Source organism: Mesoplodon mirus (genome assembly GCF_964341445.2).
Source record: "Mesoplodon mirus genome assembly, chromosome: 2".
NCBI classification, from domain to species: domain Eukaryota; kingdom Metazoa; phylum Chordata; class Mammalia; order Artiodactyla; family Ziphiidae; genus Mesoplodon; species Mesoplodon mirus.
This window is the reverse complement of record NC_138977.1, coordinates 63659161-63680752: the sequence shown is the minus strand read 5'-3', so window position 1 is coordinate 63680752 and position 21592 is coordinate 63659161. Positions and strand designations below refer to the sequence as shown.

The following is a 21592-nucleotide window of genomic DNA, read 5'->3' as shown; positions in this document are numbered from 1 at the left end:
CTCCCTTGAAAGACTAATCAAAATATTCTGGAAGACTGAAGGCAGCAAATAAACAGGCTACCTGAGTCATGGGTCTGATCTTAGGTGAGACCTACCAGGCAAAGTCACCATAACCATCAGATTGCTTGTTCCATCTCTTTAAATGGTCAGTGAGAACCAACAAGCAATAGGCAAAAAGACTCCTTGATGCTGAACTGGCAAGAGAACCCAGATAAATACACCTGTTTTCCTTGAGTCTTTGCTATTATTCTGCGTGGATTTTGTTTATAATCATCAAGTCTACTTAAGCTTTCACATTCCCCGTGGGTTGACATTAGCAAGATGGTACAAATATGAAAAATAGAAAAAGGTTTTTAAATTGTCTGAAAGAGACAGATTGCTTCCAAATCCTATAAGCCTAAAACAAATTGTGATGAAGTTTGGTTATCAAGCAGCCCCATCTTGTGCCCTCCCGGAAGTATTCTGCTTGCTGGTGTACAGTTTTTCTGGCCAACATCTCCCCATCCCAAACACCTTTGCCTACATTGACACATCTTCACCTATATCCATGTAATTTTCCTCTGATTCATTTCACTTTGGCTTATTTGAATAGTTGAAGCAAAACCCTCTGCATTTATGGCTTCTGAGAATATGTATTTTATGATATCTCAGGCTAAAACTGTTTAAAAAATAAAACTAAAAAACGCCAGCAGTTTTTCCTTCCGCCTTTTTTTTCTTTTTTGGAGGACACACATTGAGCTGCTTCATGGAGAAATACAGAAAAATCAATTGCTAAGCATAAAATGCAACTCACATTAAGGAAACTGCAAACGATAACTAATTATGAAAAGTTGCTATGTAAATCACTCTGTGATGGTCCCAGCAATCAATTTCCAAAACAAACAGACCGAGCCCCTGGTTGGAGAAGAGGATGAGCTTCTAAAGACTGTGTCAATAAAAATAATGGCAAGATTGCCAACGATGGATAGAAGTAGGGTATTATCATCTCCAAGCAGCTTTTCGTAACAGATTCCCCTCCGTTTCTTGCTTTCTTTCTTTCATACTTTTAAAGTCCAATGCTTAATCTGACAAGTTAACTATGGCACATCTTCAAGACTGTATAAGCATCAGGGGGAAAAAAGTAATAATTCAGGGATGTTCACAGGGTTTGCAATTACTTTGCAAAATGTGCGTGCAAACAATTGGAATGGGACCCTCAACGTGATAGCGGTTGGCAAGGTAGGATTATGGTAGATGTGCCGGCTTGGCTGTTTTAATTGGGCATCACCATTACCCCCTTCTGAGGTTTTCTCTGCAGCTCAGGGAAGAAACTAGAAACTACATTTCCCAGAATTCCCTGTGTGCATAGTTCTCGGTTAGAGAGGGCCAAAGAGAGACACTGAGTATGATTTGGAAATCCAGAGAGGAGGCGCAGGGCAATGCGTGGGTAGTCCTAACCTTTGAAGAACTCCTTGAGAATCACCGCTGCCTTGGTGCTGCAGACCGAGGAAGTCAGGAGGAGATTCCCAAGTATTCCTGAGATGCACAGAAACTTCAGCAAGCTTTTGAGAATCACCGGTCACAGAGGTGAGACTCTGGGTGACACCTTCCCTGTCAGTCCTTTCCTGTATGTGTAAGCCTCTCATTCCTTACATTAAAGCCCTTCATAATTTGAATAGTGTGCATTCAATTTTCCCTGTCTGAATTCAGATTGATACTATAGCATTTTTCCCTTTGGTTTTTCAAACTACCTCTGCTCCTGAATGTATAGATTTGTAATTTTTAAAAAAGGGTGGAGGGAGGGGAGTAACAGGCAACCCTTTTGACAGAAGTTGGCAAGGACGCTGTACTTTACCACAGCCTTAGCACAGGCTTTCGAAATGCACCCCAGGCAGCGGATTGCTTTACGTGTCCTGTGTAAAGGACAAATGTCTGGGGTGGCCTGGGAATCCAGGACACAGAGCTTGGATGTTTTTTCCTTGCCTCTGTTGCTGAGTGATTCAGCTCCCCTAGCAATTGTTGGGGGTGTCTTCCTCTGTTAAATGGGAAAACTAACATTTACCCTCTCCACCTTATTGGGTTTATTTATGGTCTATGCTCCAAATAGAAATGTTTTCCCAAAAGACACAATGGTCTATAAAGATGCAAATTCTGCTTCTAACAGCTACCAGATAAACAGTGGCAATACACAGCATGCAGGGGTATATCCATTTCTCTGATAAACGTTTCAACATTCCTCATAATGTGGCTACCCACTGAGGAGGTAGTATGCAGACTATCACTAGGTAGCAGTTGGAATCACTGACATAGCCCCATATCCCCCATATTCTGAAGACATGCTTAGACCTAGATGAGAATTCTCAGAGAGACTTTAAGCGGACCATTCTAAAACCCTATCTTTACCACAACCTGCATCTTACTGAGCTTCCAGCTCCTTCTTTGATAACTTCTGTTCTAGTAAAATAATTCCATGAAGTGCTTCAATTCATCCTAGTCCTTTCCATCATCAAAACACCAGCGTTTGAAAACTCTCACATTAAAATATCTACTTGGAAGTTGTGCAATACGGCTAAATGCCTTCTGGCAATGAACCAATAGATACAGCTCCCATCCAAGATGGTGTGTGTGGGTTTCTGAAAGCAACAGAGTTGAGGTCTGACGTCCACAAGACAGGCTGCTCCCTTCAGTATGTGCTCACCCCCATAGGCAGATGGGTTTCTTTCCTCAGATGCAATCAAGTTACCTTGCAATTTACGTGCAACGGGGGTACTTAGATACCAACAAGAGGTACCTAAGTCACTGACTTTCCCCTGGGTTTCTATCACTCATCATTTACTGAACAAATATTTATTGATCACTGATTAAGTAGAAGGCCCTGTGCCAGGCACTGCAAATATAGTGGCGAGTTAACAGATGTCAGCACCTCCACCCCCTACCCCACACCAACCCCCCCCCCGCCCCACCAAGAGCTGCCATCTGAGAAGACAGTCCCTGAAAAGGGAAAACTGACCTAATGCAAATGGATAGGGTGGGATCAGAGGAGTCTTCTTTGAAGCTGTTGTACTGAAGCTGATACCTGAAGAATGAGTAGGAGTTAATGATGTGAAAGAGAAGGAGAGTTAGAATCTGTACTGCTCCTCAGGGAGCTTTCATTTATGAGGAGTTCAAGACATACACAGACCTGACCCCTGTCATACAAAGCAGAATATGAGCAATGGCACTAAGGAGATAGAAACAAACATTATAAGTACCTCAACTAGGGGAAAATTCAGTACAGGTGAGATCAGTAAAAATTTCATGCAGGAAGAACAAAGTACTGGGCATTACTGTCCCCATGAGGTTTAGATTATCTACACGTTACGGATAGAAAAATAGAGTCCCCTGTCTCCTGATCATTATTCTGGGCCCAGACTTCCTTTGCATTTGAATCTACAGTCCTTAGGACATGAATCTCTGGCCTATCATACTCGACATTGGAAGTTACATAAAAGGACAAGCAAAGGGAAAATGGCATGTATAGAAAAATAGCAATTTGCACATGAACTACTGCCCACCAGTTTGTGTAGTCGTTGGTGTGGAATGAAAAGAGATTGGGAACCGAATGAACCAAAAATTATTTACAAATAGAATTTCCACTTAGGACTTTATAGACCAAGTTTCAAACATCATGGAGGATTTCACCTGGGAAAGAACTGGTGTAATTTGCCTTCACAACGTGGAAGGACCTCTCTGGATAAATGTTTGTAGGCTGTTTCCATGAAAATATTAACAAATGACACTCAAAAAGTTTGGTGATGTATGGAATCAGAAATTTAGAATAATTTCTTTCACTTAAATACAAAAAAACCAAGATGGCATTAAGTGGTTTCATTCTGGATGCTGAAAACTATGGCTTTCCTCATTTGTCACTGCATGATTCATGCCAAGATGAAATATATCAGTCTCATATTTTCCCCAGGCAGATCAGTCCAATAATAATTCAGCCTAAAGAGCTTCTTTGGTTCTCTCTTTACTGGTCTCCCCATGAACATAAGTCCAAAGACCTGGCCATCGTTTCATGATGCTGTCTTGCTCTCTTCAACATCCAAGTACTTAGCACAGATCAGGCAACTAATGCATCAAATGCATTAAATGTGTATTAATTACTCAGGAAATTCAAGACATCTGTTCTTGGCTCCCTTTAAATACTGTTTTCCCTATTGATGTTGGGCTCTGATATCATTCAAGGGGGCCTATTTTCACTCTAACCATGTTAGGTATTTTTCTATATTCCAAATATTAACCAAAATATCTTCAAAACTATTGTTTTATATTCCATTTCTTCAGGGTTCAGATTTTTTATTTTACTGTTACAACGACAGATGACCTTTGCCCTATTACTGATGACGATCACTTATGGGGTCCTCCTGCTGTGAAATCTCAATTTCATGGCCAGATCAACTCAAGTAGGCTTGAGGACTCTGAGACTTCAGTTCCTACTCATGTAGTCAACGGGCTACACAGTTAAAACTACCCTTATTCAAATGCAAAAGACCATCTATGAGAATATGATGCTAGGCTTAATTTGTTATTCCTTCTAGATAGCATATTATTGTTTGCCTAGAGGAATCCCCGCCACCACCCCCCGCCACCCAATAAAACAGTCTCTAAAGGGATATACTCAAAACCTTCATAAGGACATTCAGCAGAAGAGATCTGTTCACACCCCTCAAAATATAACATGTTGGCAGCTATTTATTCTACCTGACTTTGAGCAAAATTGATTTTCACAAGTTTGGCACTTACTGAATGGAATCACAGTTGAACCCTAATTGAACCAACACATATTTAAATGCAGAGAAGTTCCACTGGGCCCAGACATCAAACAGAAAACACAGGTCCAAGTCACAGACACCTGGAATCCTGTATTACTCTATGCACCATTTCCTGCAGAATATAAGTGTGCCATTTGCCTGAAATCCCCAGGTCTTCCTTAGAGGGCCAGCTCTACTTTCTGATAATCTCTACAGACTTGGCTCTGACCCACCCATCCTGCTGTGCAGCTTGGATGACAAAACTGGAAGAGCCCTTATTCAGTGTCCCCTGCATGTACAAGGGTAATTTCCTGCTTGGAGAAGCAATGTTTAAAGTATGTAATGCCCTCAATCTAAGCCTGTTCTTACTTATCCTTGGAAGGTAGATTCACAATTATAAAACATGACTGTGGTCATAACCAGAATAAAATGGGGTAAACAAGTTACATCACGTGGCCTCTTCCTGTCTTAACTAATTCCAATAAAGCTGGTCACATAGTCCTTGGCCTGAGCAGCCAGGTTAGGGATAAAGCATGTTTAAATTATATTCCTTGCAGACTTTAGAGATGGCAATAGGAATTCAAGGCTTTGGAAGAACTGGGTAAGCCAAATTAAAGTTTCAAGGATCAGAGAGTTCAGGGAAAACTGCATATTGATTCTTAATGTTGCTAGGCAAACTGGAATTCCTTTGAGCTGTAATGTAGAGTTCATTCATTTTGAAATTACAGATTTCAACTATTATACTCCCAAACAGTGACACTTTTACAAATATTAGTGAGTTTCTTAATTTCTCTCCATCACTTTCTCTGGAGGAAATGACCTCCTCAGTAATTGTTAAGTACGATAATCTCTTTGTTTAAAGAAAAAGTATCACAAAATTCTATTCCACCATAGACTTATTTGCCTTCCCAATAGACTGCCACTAAATTCTGTTGAATATGAGTGAAAATCACTAGGCTTGACAGGTATGGTTTTCTCATCAAGGACTTGAAAAGCACCGTGTTCCTTCCAAAGTGCCAAGCCAGAAGTAATGAGCCCCGAGCTCCGCACAGGTCGGCGTCCCTCCCTGCAGCCACCGAGAGCAATAAAAAGCAGGGTTCCTACCTCGGTGACTGGTGAGCTCCCTGGAAGCAGAAGGCAGGGGTGTGTAACGGCTCTTCGGAGAGGCGGCAACGCTGTCACTGGAGGCCTGTGTGAAAAAACCACACCAACATGAAGCCACACCAAACACTAAATACCTTCATTTACCCAACCTGACTCCTTGGGATCTGGGTTTGGAGAAAATATTATGGACCAAGACCCTTCTTAGGAAGCAAGAGTTGTCTGTGTTGAGATAATATTCTGGTAAGTGTAAGGTCGATTACCAAGCTTTCAGGGGACTTGGTACAGGTGGAAGGGCTCTGACACAAGGGGATGGTTTGTTTGCTCTGCTGAACTGCAAGCAGGAGGAGGAGGAAAGAAGAAGTTGAAGGCAGGAAATGATGCAGACTTCGATTTCTGCCACAGGCCTCCTACCAATACTTCCCACAGATCGAATGTTCACTGTGCAGAGATTTCTATGGAAACCAGTGAAGAGGCTGAGCTTTGCCCCCAGGGTGGATGGGACAAACAAGCCTGGTTTACTGGACCCAGTGGCATGGAGGTAATGGGAAGCTGAAGACAAAAGGCCTGGCAGCATGAAGTGACCCTAGAGAAGGATACAAACCATTGCAGACCCTGCAACTGGGGTTCTGGCTACATTTTACAATAGCACTGAAAAACCCATCTGAAATTTGAAATACAGTGGTCATCGACAAAACTTTGCCATTTCAAAGTCTAAAACAAAATATTATGAAATCTACCTATGAAGATGCTTTTTTTTTTTTTTTTTTAACTGTACACAAGGCTCTTTAACCATTTGATTCTATATAGTATGACGCAGGCTGCTAACTCTCTTTCCCTAACACTACATCCATGGGGGCTAAGGCAGGAGGAAAGGACCACAGCCGGAGAGTCAGGTGTCACTCAGAGCTAATGACCAGTATGTCACATTCTGAGTGTGGCTGCGTGGTGTATGAAGCATCACCACTGCAACTCTTACTGACTCTTCTGAATCAAACACTACTTTTTTTTTTTTAATATCCAAAAAAGAACATCTGCTAGGATCAAAATCCTAAGCTTACAACCTTTCCAAGCTTCATGAAAAAGTAAATTTCATTAATGCTACATTTTTCTTTCTGGAAAAGGAAATACATTCTATGGGATATATTTGCCCTGGTAGGAGGAGGCCTTTTCTCCAAAGAGATTATCGACATTATAGGAATCAAAACTAAGTAGGAGATTAGACCTACTTGCTAGAAAAACCCTTTAAACCCCGTTTCTGACATTTGAGATGTTTGATTAAGCAGCTTTCAGTGGAGACTTACAGAAAGAGTTCTGAATGCCACAAAAGCAGAAGCTCTGTCCCTAAGGTAGAGACAGATTTCGGGTAGCATTACTTCATTTCAGCAGCAAGAGAAATATATGGTGTTTAAAGTTTGATCCAAAGGTATTGGGTCTAGAAAGATCAAAGTTCAGTCACCAAGAAAAATGTTTTAAAAAGTACCCAAGATTTGTAAGATACTGCATCATTAGACATTTAGGATGCTGCAACAATGTAAAAGAGTCAGCAATTAGATTAAAATTCAAACACTAGAATCACCAGGTGTTTCTCCATTTGGCATCAAGGTCTCCTGCAATCCCTACACGATAAATGAGACACAATGACACGTTCTGAATATGGCATCTATTCAATGCTCGAGGCAGGATATATGCGGCAGAGGAACGGGGAATGTCCTTCCACAGATCTACTGTACTTCCTCCATAAGAGGCCATAGCTTCTTTGTCAATGTTTCTACTCCACCTTGTTGCTAAAAAAGCCTAAAATTCCAGGATGAGTTTTAGGTTGCTATATTGTGATATTTCTTGGTGCTTTTTATCTCAATTTGGGCTGTTGACAATTTGATGACAGCTTTTCCTAAAATTACTGGAAGAAACTACCTTTCAGCAAATACCTCTGACGGGGAAAAACATACGAGTTTTGTAACCAAGAGTAAAATAGCGATTTAACTTTTATTTCCAATAGTAGTCAAAGCAAAAACTGTGTGGCTTGAGTTCTGTTTTGCAGTCATCATTCTTCACCTAGCACTTAATTACTTTTCTGCTCAGTGTCCATTTATAAATTCAAGTCATGGAAAAGAATCCAGGAAGAGAACAATTTTGCAAACTATGCCTTCTGGTGAGACTTTCATGGCTGGATGTTGGGGAAAACCGCTACAAACCAAGGTTCTAACTACCAGTTCTTTCACTTGGCTTTTAGCAAAATGAGGTCCATGTGATCTTTTCAATAGTGATGTTGAAAATTATGCTTAGAAGCATGATTCAGAAAAGCACAATTATCATATGAAAGAAATGGACAAGACAATGTCTTAAATTTGCATACTACCTGCCCCAAAATAAAGAACTCCCCTTGAAACTGAAGCAATACACTTACAGTATATCAAGAATGAAATAATAGAAACATAAGTGGAAATATTTAATGTTTTCTTTTACCTGGATTAAGGAAGTATGCCTAAAATGGGAACAGGGAAATCGGGGTAAATCGGAATCCTGAGAACTACAAATAATTCTCAAATCTTTAAGTACTTGCCAAATTTTCTAACGACCTGTGGCAAAGAATTACTTTTACATTTTACTTTTTAAATCACCCCTGTTAGAGAATTTTTGCAACATCTACAATAAAATATTAGCATCCAGAATACCTATCCCTAAATAAATAAAAATATAATAAAAAATGGGCAAAGGAGATCTCAGACAATTCAAAGAAGAGGAAACCTGAGTAGTCAATAAATAGAAGATGGTCGAATTTACTAGTCCTAAGGGCAATGCAAATTAAAACAAAATGCAATTTTTTTTTGTCCATCATAGTTGGCAAACTTTTAAGTCTCACAATAGCGAGTGCTATAGAGAATGGAGGATAACAAATCTCTTAACCTCTCATCCTTTGCCAGTGGGAACGCACTGGTTCAACTAACTACACAGAGAGTAGCTTAGCAATATCTAATAAAATTGAAAACTGATACTGCAATTCCCTTTAAAATATATACAATGGAAAATTTTACTCAGGTCTGTAAGGTGGAACATAGAACAATGTTTATTGCAACATTATTTACAACAGAACAAATTGGAAATAATTCAAATGCCTATCAATGAGGAAAATCGATAAATAAAATGTTGTATATTCATATGACAGAATAATATTTAGCACTTAAGAGCAATAAAGCTGATTTATATATCTCAATTTGAGTAGGTCTAAAAATTTAATAAAAAGTGAAAATGCAAGTTGCAAAATGATAAATGTAGTGCAATATTATTTATGCAAGTGTGTAGTTCTTTGATCTCATATGTGTATATGGAAAGGTCTAAAAATTATAAAAGTTATACACTAAATTCATGAAAATGGTTGCCTCTGCCACAGGGCACAGGAATAGGACTGGGGCTAATGGGAAAGGGGGGGAGCTTCAATTTTACAGATAAGGTTTATTTCTTTTATTGAAAGTTAAGACATGAAAAAATATGTCAAGATATTAGAAAATACAAACCCTGTATGGTAGCTGAACATCCTCATTATTTTTCGAACTTTTTTACATTTTTGCAATTTCTCAAAATTAAACATGAAAATTGAAAAAACAGACTCCTATTTTCTCTCTGATCCATAAGTCCTATGTTGATATAAACCCATAATTAGAGGAAATCTCCTCTAACAATTTTCTAGTACTTTCCCAACATGGATTCAGGCCATCTCTGGTTGGCTTTTTGTGATGAAATATCCCATTTCTAATTCTTCCAAAGCTACTGAGTATGACAATAGAATGGAAAAAGCCGATAAACAGTAGTAACTATAAATTCCCCCTTCACACCAAGGCTTGAAATGCTCGTTCCAGCCTGGTAAGTCCTTCTGCTTAAGATCTGCCAAAGCATACTGAAGGTTTCTGTACTTGTCTCCTACTCACAATTGGAGAGTTGCTAATAATTTTTTAAACTCACATCAATAATGATAATGGCCACTAATATACTGTGCTTTGCAATTTCTATAATGCAGGAAGGAAGGAAGAACTTTGGCAACCTCGTTGGAAAAGATTGAATGAAAGTACAGTACAAGAGATTTGCAAAGTGAGAATTTCACTCTGCGGTTCCAGAAAACAAATGTCTTTAGATGAATGTGTAAAATTTGAGCCCCCTCCCATTGGGTGCGTTCCATGAAAACCTGCATTCCAGTGGATATTTCTGAACATCATGGATGCCCGGAAGGAACATGATACAGACCACAGGAGGAGAGATTTGGCAGGCTTCAAGACAAGAAGGGGGCAGCTACAAAGTTGTTTAATAGCCATAAATCTCCCACTATTTTTCACAAAATACCATCTAAGACCACAGCTCCACAACTCATTCCCCATCACTCAGCTCAAGTGGAGCGCTCTGGCATGCTCACTCACCCTTAAATCATACACTGCATAAAGTGATCCCAGGTCTGGGAAATTTGTCAGCCTCTTTCAAGTAAAAGCAATCTTCGCTTTTCATCACAATTCATTCCCTGAAACTGTGGTATAAAGCTGACTCTACTAAAAACATTTATTTTCTCTCATAAGAAAAAGTATCACTCATTTATTATTAAGGATTTAATAAACACCTACTATATGCCAGGCCCTGTGTAGAGAATACCAAGAAAAATAAAATGAGGACCTTGGCTGCATTCCCAACACATCAAAAAAAAAAAAAAAGAAGAAGAAGAAGAAGAAATTAGAATCATGATTAATGCTGGTTAGTAAGAGTCACCACCTCAAAGCCTGATCCCCATACTCTGCATCGTCACAGAACTTTGACCCTGACCTCTATGATGACAGCTGAACACTTGGACCAGTAATTACATCCTTGCTTATTTCTTCTTCATACTAACAGAGAACTTTCAAGATTAACTCTATTAACTTCCCGAGATTAACTATACTGTTACCCTTGTACCCAACATGCTACTAGAAAGACAGAAAGAAGTCAATGCATAACACTTGAATGAATAAAACATTTTAATGTCAAAGAGAAAACTATACCCTTGTACCCAATATGCTGCTAGAAAGACAGAAAGAAGTCAATGCATAATGCTTGAATGAATAAAACATTTTAATGTCAAAGAGAAAACTATACACCGTGATTGTAATTCAACACAAAAGTATAGGCCAAGTTGTCAGAATCAGAGGTAAAGACTTGACAGCATCTCAAGGATTAAGTTAAAAGCCATAGAACCGGCCTAAGGTGGAGTCTTCCCACTTGCTCACATGTGAAGGCACCAGGCCTTTCAGTGTGAGGACAGACAGAAAGCCTCCACCACAGACCCACTGCTCTGGAAATGACAGACAGGTGGGGGAACAGGAAAACCATATTCTGGTCCAGAGCCAGAAGCCAAAAAACTGAGAGAAAAAATGGGGGTATGGTGGGATGAGGATGAGCCAGGAACCAAGGGACCAAGAACGGGTCCAAATGGGCAAAAGGAAGAGTCTGGGAAAGAGCTGAGCATTCAGCTGACTGATGGAGGTGAGGGGTAATTCAGAGCAGAAGTCAGTCAAAGAAGGGTTGGGGTGTGCCGAAGGCTCTCCGGAATCAGGAAGCCCTTTGCAGGCAAAATAGCCTCGAGAGTTTGCCACTGTTTGTATCTGATCTACAGGGGGTCCAGTTCTGCCAGTGCCTAAAAGGCCATCAGGCCCAGAGCTGTAGTTCTGAAATGTTTATGAGAGGAAGGCAGGAAGGCAGGAAGGAAGGAAAAGAAACAGGAAAGGAAAACAGGAAGCAAGGGCTATAGACTGGGCATTTTTTGGACCTTTACACAGATAATCAAATTACAGAATGTCAGAGCTGTAAAAGACCTTTTCAATCATTGAGAGCGGTGGTTTCCAAAATACTTTTAGCAGACCCTCATATAACAAGAAAAAATAAAACAACGTAAATACTGGGCATTATGGAAACATTCATAATTACATGTGGTAACCAAATATAAAAGAGATAAATATGAAAAATTTTTATTATACAAAATTCAGTGAACACAGTTAATATAAGAATAGTACATCTACTGCAATTTTTAACAACATAAAATTTACAATGGGTAAAAGTTAATAAGCAGAGATTGAAAGATTTTTGTGAACAATGTGGTTTGGGAAGATTTGATTTTTAAATTCTATTTAATGGTGCCATTGCTTCTGGCAGTTTAAAATATTTAAAAATTAAAATCCTACAAGGGTTGATCTGAAACAACACATTTTCCAACAAGTATCTTTCCAATCTCTCCCATCAAAGGGCAAGGAGAAGCAGCAGAAGGAGGGACAGTAGGAGTTAAGGAGGAAGGAGAGAGGGGTAGAAAAGGAAGGAGGCACAGGGTGGCATAGGAACAAATGTTTCTTGAATGCATTCTAAGTCTAATAGTTTTCCAATGTGTCAGTATATCCTATTATTACTCTCATGTGAGAAAAAAGAAAACTGAGGCATGGAAAGGATAAGTCACATATCCAAGGCTACACAGTTCTAAAATCCAGAGTGGGATTGAAAACCAAGTCAGGAGGACCTGAGTGGAAGGGCGAGAGATAGCACATGGAAAGGAGGGCCTCTGGAGTGTTGAATTCCAGAGTTTGGAGCCGTGTGGCTGACAGGGGCTTGGTGTTCTGGCCAGGTGTCAAGCCTGTGCCACTGAGGTGGGAGAGCTGAGTGCAGCACATTGGTCCACCAGAGACCTCCAAGCTCCAGGTAATATCAAACGGCGAAAGCTCTCCCACAGATCTCCATCCCAACGCTAAGACTCAGCTCCACTCAACAAACAGCAAGCTACGGTGCTGGACACCCTATGCCAAACAACTAGCAAGACAGGAACACAACCCCACCCATTAGGAGAGAAGTTGCCTAAACTCATAATAAGGTCACAGAAGCCGCAAACACCCCACCACCAGATGTGGTCCTGCCCATAAGAAAGACAAGATTCAGCCTCATCCACCAGAACACAGGCACTAGTCCCCTCCGCCAGGAAGCCTACACGGCCCACGGAAGAACTGTAGCCACTGGGGGCAGACACCAAAAATAACAGGAACTACAAACCTGCAGCCTGCGAAAAGGACACACCAAACACAGTAAGCTAAGCAGAACGAGAAGACAGAGAAACACACAGCAGATGAAGGAGCAAGGTAAAAACCCACCAGAACAAACAAATGAAGAGGAAATAGGCAGTCTACCTGAAAAAGAATTCAGAGTAATGATAGTAAAGATGATCCAAAATCTTCGAAACAGAATGGAGAAAACACAAGAAATGTTTAACAAGGACCTAGAAGAACTAAAGAGCAAACAAATAATGATGAACAACACAATAAATGAAATTTAAAATTCTCTAGAAGGAATCAATAGCAGAATAACTGAGGCAGAAAAACGGATAAGTGACCTGGAAGATAAAATAGTGGAAATAACTACTGCAGAGAAGAATAAAGAAAAAAGAATGAAAATAATTGAGGACAGTCTCAGAGACCTCTGGGACAACATTAAACACACCAACATTTGAATGATAAGGGTCCCAGCAGAAGAAGAGAAAAAGAAAGGGACTGAGAAAATATTTGAAGAGATTATAGTTGAAAACTTCCCTAATATGGGAAAGGAAACAGTTAATCAAGTCCAGGAAGCACAGAGAGTCCCATACAGGATAAATCCAAGGAGGAACATGCCAAGACACATATTAATCAAACTAGCAAAAATTAAATACAAAGAAAATACAGTAAAAGCAGCAAGGGAAAAACAACAAACAATATACAAGGGAATCCCCATACGGTTAACAGCTAATCTTTAAGCAGAAACTCTGCAAGCCAGAAGGGAGTGGCAAGACATATTTAAAGTGATGAAAGGGAAAAACCTACAACCAAGATTATTCTACCCAGCAAGGATCTCATTCAGATTCAACAGAGAAATTAAAACCTTTAAAGACAAGCAAAAGCTAAGAGAACTCAGCACCACCAAACCAGCTTTACAACAAATGCTAAAGGAACTTCTCTAGGCAGGAAATACAATAAAAGGAAAAGACCTACAATAACAAACTCAAAACAATTAAGAAACTGGTAATAGAACATACATATGGATAATTATCTTAAATGTAAATGGATTATGCTCCCACCAAAAGACATAGACTTGCTGAATGGATACAAAAACAAGACCCGTATATATGCTGTCTATAAGAGACCACTTCAGACCTAAGGACACATACAGACTGAAAGTGAGGGGACGGAAAAAGATATTCCATGTAAATGGAAATCAAAAGAAACCTGGAGGAGCAATTCTCATATCAGGCCAAATAGACTTTAAAATAAAGACTGTTACAAGAGACAAAGAAGGACACTACATAATGATCAAGGGATCAATCTAAGAAGACGATATAACAATTGTAAATATTTATGCACCCAACACAGGAGCACCACAATACATAAGGAAAATGCTAACAGCCATAAAAGGGGAAATCGACAGTGACACAATCATAGTAGGGGACTTTAACACCCCACTTTCACCAATGGACAGATCATCCAAAATGAAAATAAAGAAGGAAACACAGCTTTAAATGATACATTAACAAGATAGACTTAACTGATATTTATAGGACATTCCATCCAAAAACAGCAGAATACACTTTCTTCTCAAGTGCTCATGGAACATTCTCGAGGACAGATCACATCTTGGGTCACAAATCAAGCCTTGGTAAATTTAAGAAAACTGAAATTTTATCAAGTATCTTTTCCAACCACAATGCTATAAGACTAGATATCAATTACAGGAAAAAACCTGTAAAAAATACAAACACATGGAGACTAAACAATACACTACTAAATAACCAAGAGACCACTGAAGAAAGCAAAGAGGAAATAAAAAAATACCTAGAAATGAATGACAGTGAAAACACGATGACCCAGATACTATGGGATGCAGCAAAAGCACTTCTAAGAGGGAAGTTTATAGCAATACAATCCTACTTCAAGAAACAAGAAACATCTCAAATAAAAAACCTAACCTTACACCTAAAGCAATTAGAGAAAGAAGAACAAAACAACCCCAAAGTTAGCAGAAGGAAAGAAATCATAAAGATCAGATCAGAAATAAATGAAAAAGAAATGAAGGAAACGATAGCAAAGATCAATAAAACTAAAAGCTGGTTCTTTGAGAAGATAAACAAAATTGATAAACCATTAGCCAGACTCATCAAGAAAAAAAGGAAGAAGACTCAAATCAGTAGAATTAGAAGTGAAAAAGGAGAAGTAACAAATGACACTGCAGAAATGCAAATGATCATAAGACATTACTACAAGCAACTCTATGCCAATAAAATGGACAACCTGGAAGAAATGGACAAACCCTTAGAAAAGCACAACGTTCTGAGACTGAAGCACAAAGAAATAGAAAATATAAACAGACCAATCACAAGCACTGAATTTGAGACTGTGATTAAAAATCTTCCAACAGGGCTTCCCTGGTGGCGCAGTGGTTGAGAGTCCGCCTGCCGATGCAAGGGACACGGGTTCGTGCCCTGGTCCGGGAGGATCCCACATGCCGTGGAGCAGCTGGGCCCGTGAGTCATGGCCAGTGCACGTCTGGAGCCTGTGCTCCACAATGGGAGAGGCCACAACAGTGAGAGGCCTGCGTACCACACACACACACAAAATCTTCCAACAAACAAAAGCCCAGGACCAGATGGCTTCACAGGTGAATTCTATCAAAGATTTAGAGAAGAGCTAACACCTATCCTTCTCAAACTCTTCCGAAATATAGCAGAGGGAGGAACACTCCCAAACTCCCTCTACGAGGCCACAATCACCCTGATACCAAAACCAGACAAAGATGTCACAAAGAAAGAAAACTACAGGCCAATATCACTGATGAACATAGATGCAAAAATCTTCAACAAAATACTAGCAGACAGAATCCAACAGCACATTAAAAGGATCATACACCATCATCAAGTGGGGTTTATCTCAGGAATGCAAGGATTCTTCAATATAGGCAAATCAATCAATGTGATACACCATATTAACAAACTGAAGGATAAAAACCGTATGATCATCTCAATAGATGCAGAAAAAGCTTTCGACAAAATTCAGTACCCATTTATGATAAAACTCCCCCAGAAAGTAGGCATAGAGGGAACTTACCTCAATATAATAAAGGCCATATATGACAAACCCATAGCCAACATCATTCTCAATGGTGAAAAACTGAAACCATTTCCTCTAAGACCAGGAACAAGACAAAGCTGTCCACTCTCACCACTATTATTCAACATAGTTTTGGAAGTTTTAGCCACAGCAATCAGAGGAGAAAAAGAAATAAAAGGAATCCAAATAGGAAAAGAAGAAGTAAAGTTGTCACTGTTTGCAGATGACATGATACTATACATAGAGAATCCTAAAGATGCTACCAGAAAACTACTAGAGCTAATCAATGAATTTGGTAAAGCAGCAGGATACAAAATTAATGCACAGAAATCTCTCACATTCCTATACACTAATGAGGAAAAATCTGAAAGAGAAATTAAGGAAACACTCCCATTTACCACTGCAACAAAAAGAATAAAATACCTAGGAATAAACCTACTTAAGGAGACAAAAGACATGTATGCAGAAAACTATAAGACACTGATGAAAGAAATTAAAGATGATACAAATAGATGGAGAGATATACCATGTTCTTGGATTGGAAGAAGCAATATTGTGAAAATGACTATACTACCCAAAGCAACGTACAGGCTCAACGCAATCCCTATCAAACTACCAATGCCATTTTTCACAGAACTAGAACACAACATTTCAAAATTTGTATGGAAACACAAAAGATGCCGAATAGCCAAAGCAATCTTGAGAAAGAAAAACGGAGCTGGAAGAATCAGGCTCCTGGTCTTCAGACTATACTACAAAGCTACAGTAATCAAGACAGTATGGTACTAGCACAAAAACAGAAATATAGATCAATGGAACAGGACAGAAACCCCAGAGATAAACCCACACACATATGGTCACCTTATTTTGGATAAAGGAAGAAAGAATATACAATGGAGAAAAGACAACTTCTTCAATAAGTGGTGCTGGTAAAACTGGACAGCTACATGTAAAAGAATGAAATGAGAACATTCCCTAACACCATACGTAAAAATAAACTCAAAATGGATTGAAGACATAAATGTAAGGCCAGACACTATCAGACTCTTAGAGGAAAACATAGGCAGAACACTCTATGACATAAATCACAGCAAGATCCTTTTTGACCCACCTTCTAGAGAAATGGAAATAAAAACAAAAATAAACAAGTGGGACCTAATGAAAGTTAAAAGCTTTTGCACAGCAAAGGAAACCATAAAGAAGACAAAAAGACAACCCTCAGAATGGGAGAAAATATTTGCAAATGAAGCAACTGACAAAGGATTAATCTCCAAAATTTACAAGCAGCTCATGCAGCTCAATAACAAAAAAACAAACAACCCAATCTAAAAATGGGCAGAAGACCTAAACAGACATTTCTCCAAAGAAGATATACAGATTGCCAACAAACACATGAAAGGATGCCCAACGTCACTAACCATTAGAGAAATGCTAATCAAAACTACAATGAGATATCACCTCACACCAGTCAGAATGGCCATCATCAAAGAATCTACAAACAATAAATGCTGGAGAGGGTGTGGAGAAAAGGGAACCCTCTAACACTGTTGGTGGGAATGTATATTGATACAGCCACTATGGAGAACAGTATGGAGGTTCCTTAAAAACTAAAAATAGAACTATCATAAGACCCAGCAATCCCACACTGTGCATATACCCTGAGAAAACCATAATTCAAAAAGAGTCATGGACCACAATGTTCACTGCAGCACTATTTACAATAGCCAGGACATGGAAGCAACCTAAGTGTCCATTGACAGATGAATGGATAAAGAAGATGTGGCACGTATATACAATGGAATATTACTCAGCCATAAAAAGAAACAAAGCTGAGTTATTTGTAGTGAGGTGGATGGACCTGGAGACTGTCATACAGAGTGAAGTAAGTCAGAAAGAGAAAAATAAATACCGTATGCTAACACATATATATGGAATCTAAAAAAAAGTGGTTATGAAGAACCTAGGGGCAGGACAGGGATAAAGATACAGATGTAGACAATGGCCTTGAGGATACGGGGAGGGGGAAGGGTAAGCTGGGACGAAGTGAGAGAGTGGCATGGACATATATACACTACCAAATGTAAAATAGATAGCTAGTGGGAATCAGCCGCATAGCACAGGGAGATCAGCTCAGTGCTTTGCGACTACCTAGAGGGGTGGGATGGGGGGGTGGGAGGGAGATGCAAGAGGGAGGAGATATGGGAGTATATGTATATTTATAGCTGATTCACTTTGTTATAAAGCAGAAACTAACACACCATTGTAAAGCAATTATACTCCAATAAAGATGTTATAAAAGAAATTTAAAAAAGAAAACCAAGTCAGCCTGACCCATAAACTCCAAGAGGTTTCCCCAGCGCCATAGCCTCTCAGCAGCAGAGGCCCCAGATCTTTGTCATTCTCCACTCCTGGCCATCATCCACTTTGCCTCACAGCACTGTCAACTGCACACTTGTCTGGTCCCTTCTGCAGAACTGTCAACTTCAAGAGCACAGGGGCCAACACCTGTATTGATAGTGAATGCCTTGCAGCTCCTAACAAAGCAGCTTCTCCAAGCATTAAGAAAGGGTTATCAAGTGAGAGGGAGTTTACTAATAGCATGGGCAATTTTAAAGGCAGAATATCCAATCTTTAAAGAAACAAATAATCATCTTTGACCACAGAAATATGATGAAGCACAAGTTAATATTTTACCGTTAATTATTAATCCCTGCTGAGGAGTTAGTTTGTGTCATATGTTCAAACAGAATGTAATCAGAATGTAATATATTACAACCTCCAAGTAATGAGGGTAATGAGGGTGTATACATGGTTGTGTGTGTGTATCACATTTCTTGTGCACTAATTACATGCAGGCATTTTAAGCACACTTTCATTTAACTATCTCAACAACCTTAAGGAGTATCATTATTACTATCATTTTATAGATAAGGCAATCGGGATTTAGAGAGGTTAAATAACTTGCCCAAGAGCACCTAGCTAGCATATGGGGAATTTAGAATTCCAATCAACGCATCTTGATTTCATAGCCTGAATCCCAACCATTGTGCAATGAACTCGATGCTCAAAGGTGCCTGGTGAAAAAAAATATGTTTAGTACATATACTAAGACAGGTTATATATTTCTAGTAAGATATGATTAAATTCATGTGAATATGCAACATGTTTTGTGGTCCGGCATATACATAAAACCATTAAGTTATTTATTAAAAAATAATGGACAGGGCTTCCCTGGTGGCGCAGTGGTTGAGAGTCCGCCTGCCGATGCAGGGGACACGAGTTCGTGCCCCGGTCCGGGAAGATCCCACATGCCGCGGAGCGGCTGGGCCCGTGAGCCATGGCCGCTGAGCCTGTGCGTCCGGAGCCTGTGCTCCGCAAGGGGAGAGGCCACAACGGTGAGAGGCTCGCGTAACAAAACAACAACAACAACAACAAAAATAATAATAATAATAACGGACAATGCAATGTAGACATAAGAGTGCTTCAGATCTCTTTAGCCCTTTGGGGTTGACATAACCAATGGTGTCTATGGTCAACCTCTACCAGCTCATAAAAACCAATGGTTAAAATTTCAGGAATGCTGTATTTAAGTTGCTAAACATAGCCATTATTTAAAATTCAATTATACACACTTGCGATTGGATAAATTAAAAGTAAGGGTAATATGTAACCAAACTCAGTACTTTCCAATTATTTTACACAACTTTACTACTATTTATGTTCTTGAAAGTATTCATGTCTATTATATCTACAGTGTAAATATTATATAATGATATGCTATAATGATATGCTTATAATGATATAAGAGATACTTCATATCTCTTCCCATCTCTTCAGTGATGTCACTTTGGTAGCCTGACATCGGCCATGATAGGAGTATTTACAGCAGAAACTGGCAAATGCTACAAATTAGGGATTATCTTGATTTTTTTTAAATTTAAGAAAATGATGGGAACATGTTAATTACACAGATTAAACTTAAAAGTTATGTTGTGTCTGTAGCTATTACATTGTGAATAGCACCAAAAAGTTGAGGAAATATTCTTCAAATATTCAAAAACCATTATCTGATTCAGTAAAGAAGTTGCTCGTGCCATTGACAAAAGAGTAAAGTTCTGACATACTCAGTAAGAAAAAAATATAGTTGATGTTCATGTCAGAACTACACTTATTCGTCAATTGCAACCTTACGTTGGCAATGGATATGAAAGTTTGGCCAAAATAATACAAAATATTTGGTGGGACTGAATTAGCTGAATGGAATTTATAACAAAAAGGATTATATATTTAATTTTATTTGTAAACTGTGTGCTACTCATCCTTTATATGCATAACGATTACAATAAGCTTATGCACACATTTATATGCATAATGTTTTTTCCAGAGAGCTGGTTGTTAAATATTTCCAGCACACTACTACATATAACCCTTATTATATAACGTCTAAGGTATGTTTGGGACTATAGAGAAAAGGATAGTTAAGAAAAAAGCTAATTAAGCTTCAAAGATTCTGTCTTCAACTTACTTGATGTCTGATGCCTTACTGACTAAGATTAGATCCAAGCTCCATCCAGCTACATGACCTTGGGTATTAAGCTCTTAAAGCTTTACTTTCCTCCACTGTAAAATGGTAATGACAATAATAGTCATGATGATGATCATGATGATGATAGTTAAAAATTGCTAACACTTACTTGTGCTTACTTTGTGTCTAGGACTACGGTAAACACATTCCATATATTAATTTATTCAATTTTTACAACAGTTCCATGAGGTAGTTCTGATTCCTATTCCTGCTTTATAGATGAGGAAAACTGAGGCCCAGAGAAATTAAGCAGGTTCTTGGGTTACTAGTATGTAGCAGAGCTGGGCCACAAAGCCAGGTAGCTTGTCTCCAGTGGCTACTGCCTTAACCATTATGACACTATACGACCTTTCTTCCCATTAAAGGCAAAGAATAAATAAGGTAAGCGATGAAGATCTTAGCATTGCTCATTAAATATTAACTTACTTTTACTTTACTCCAATTTTGCATAACATCTTACCTCTTCAACTAGATTTCAGTTTCTTGAGAGGGAGGGCTAAGGTTTTATGGCTTCTACCTTTCATAGTAGCTGCAACAGGGACATGCACACTACGTGTGATCGAATTATTTATTACTTGAATAGTCTCTACTCCTCACTTGTCAAGCAGAAAAGCACTACTGAGATCCCTTCTGAGGGCAAAAGTAGTGAGATCTTTAGCCTAGTTACAATCTGGATTCATCCACAGATTCCCTGCATTATTGTGATGGTCTGTCTTTAGTAAATAACTACATATGGCATTTCTCATCTGGGTTTGTAGGGTTGTCTTAGAAATAATATTATGTCATGGTAGTCTTACAGGGTTGATTTATTTTGGCTTAAAAGAAGGAACTTGCCTCATGTGTCTCTCTTCCTCTCACAGAGTTTTTTTATTCTCAAGGGCTATAGGTCAAGTTCTGTCCTTGGAACCAAAGTAGTTTTCCAAAATGAGGTGGAGCCAGCTATGTCAAGCTGGGCCAGCTCTGCTGTCAGTGCCTTTCCCAAATACATCAGACTCTCTGCTTATAAA

General features: G+C 39.1%; 1 protein-coding gene across 1 annotated transcript in view; it reads right to left on the bottom strand.

Annotated features, from left to right (window-relative positions):
* The window catches only part of LRMDA (leucine rich melanocyte differentiation associated), a 1104570-nt gene that overhangs the window by 228241 nt on the left and 854737 nt on the right, over positions 1–21592 (bottom strand). Inside the window, exon 6 of the mRNA XM_082639797.1 lies at positions 5877–5961. Within this exon, the coding sequence (XP_082495923.1) occupies positions 5877–5961 (85 nt within the window). The remainder of the gene's footprint in view (positions 1–5876; positions 5962–21592) is intronic.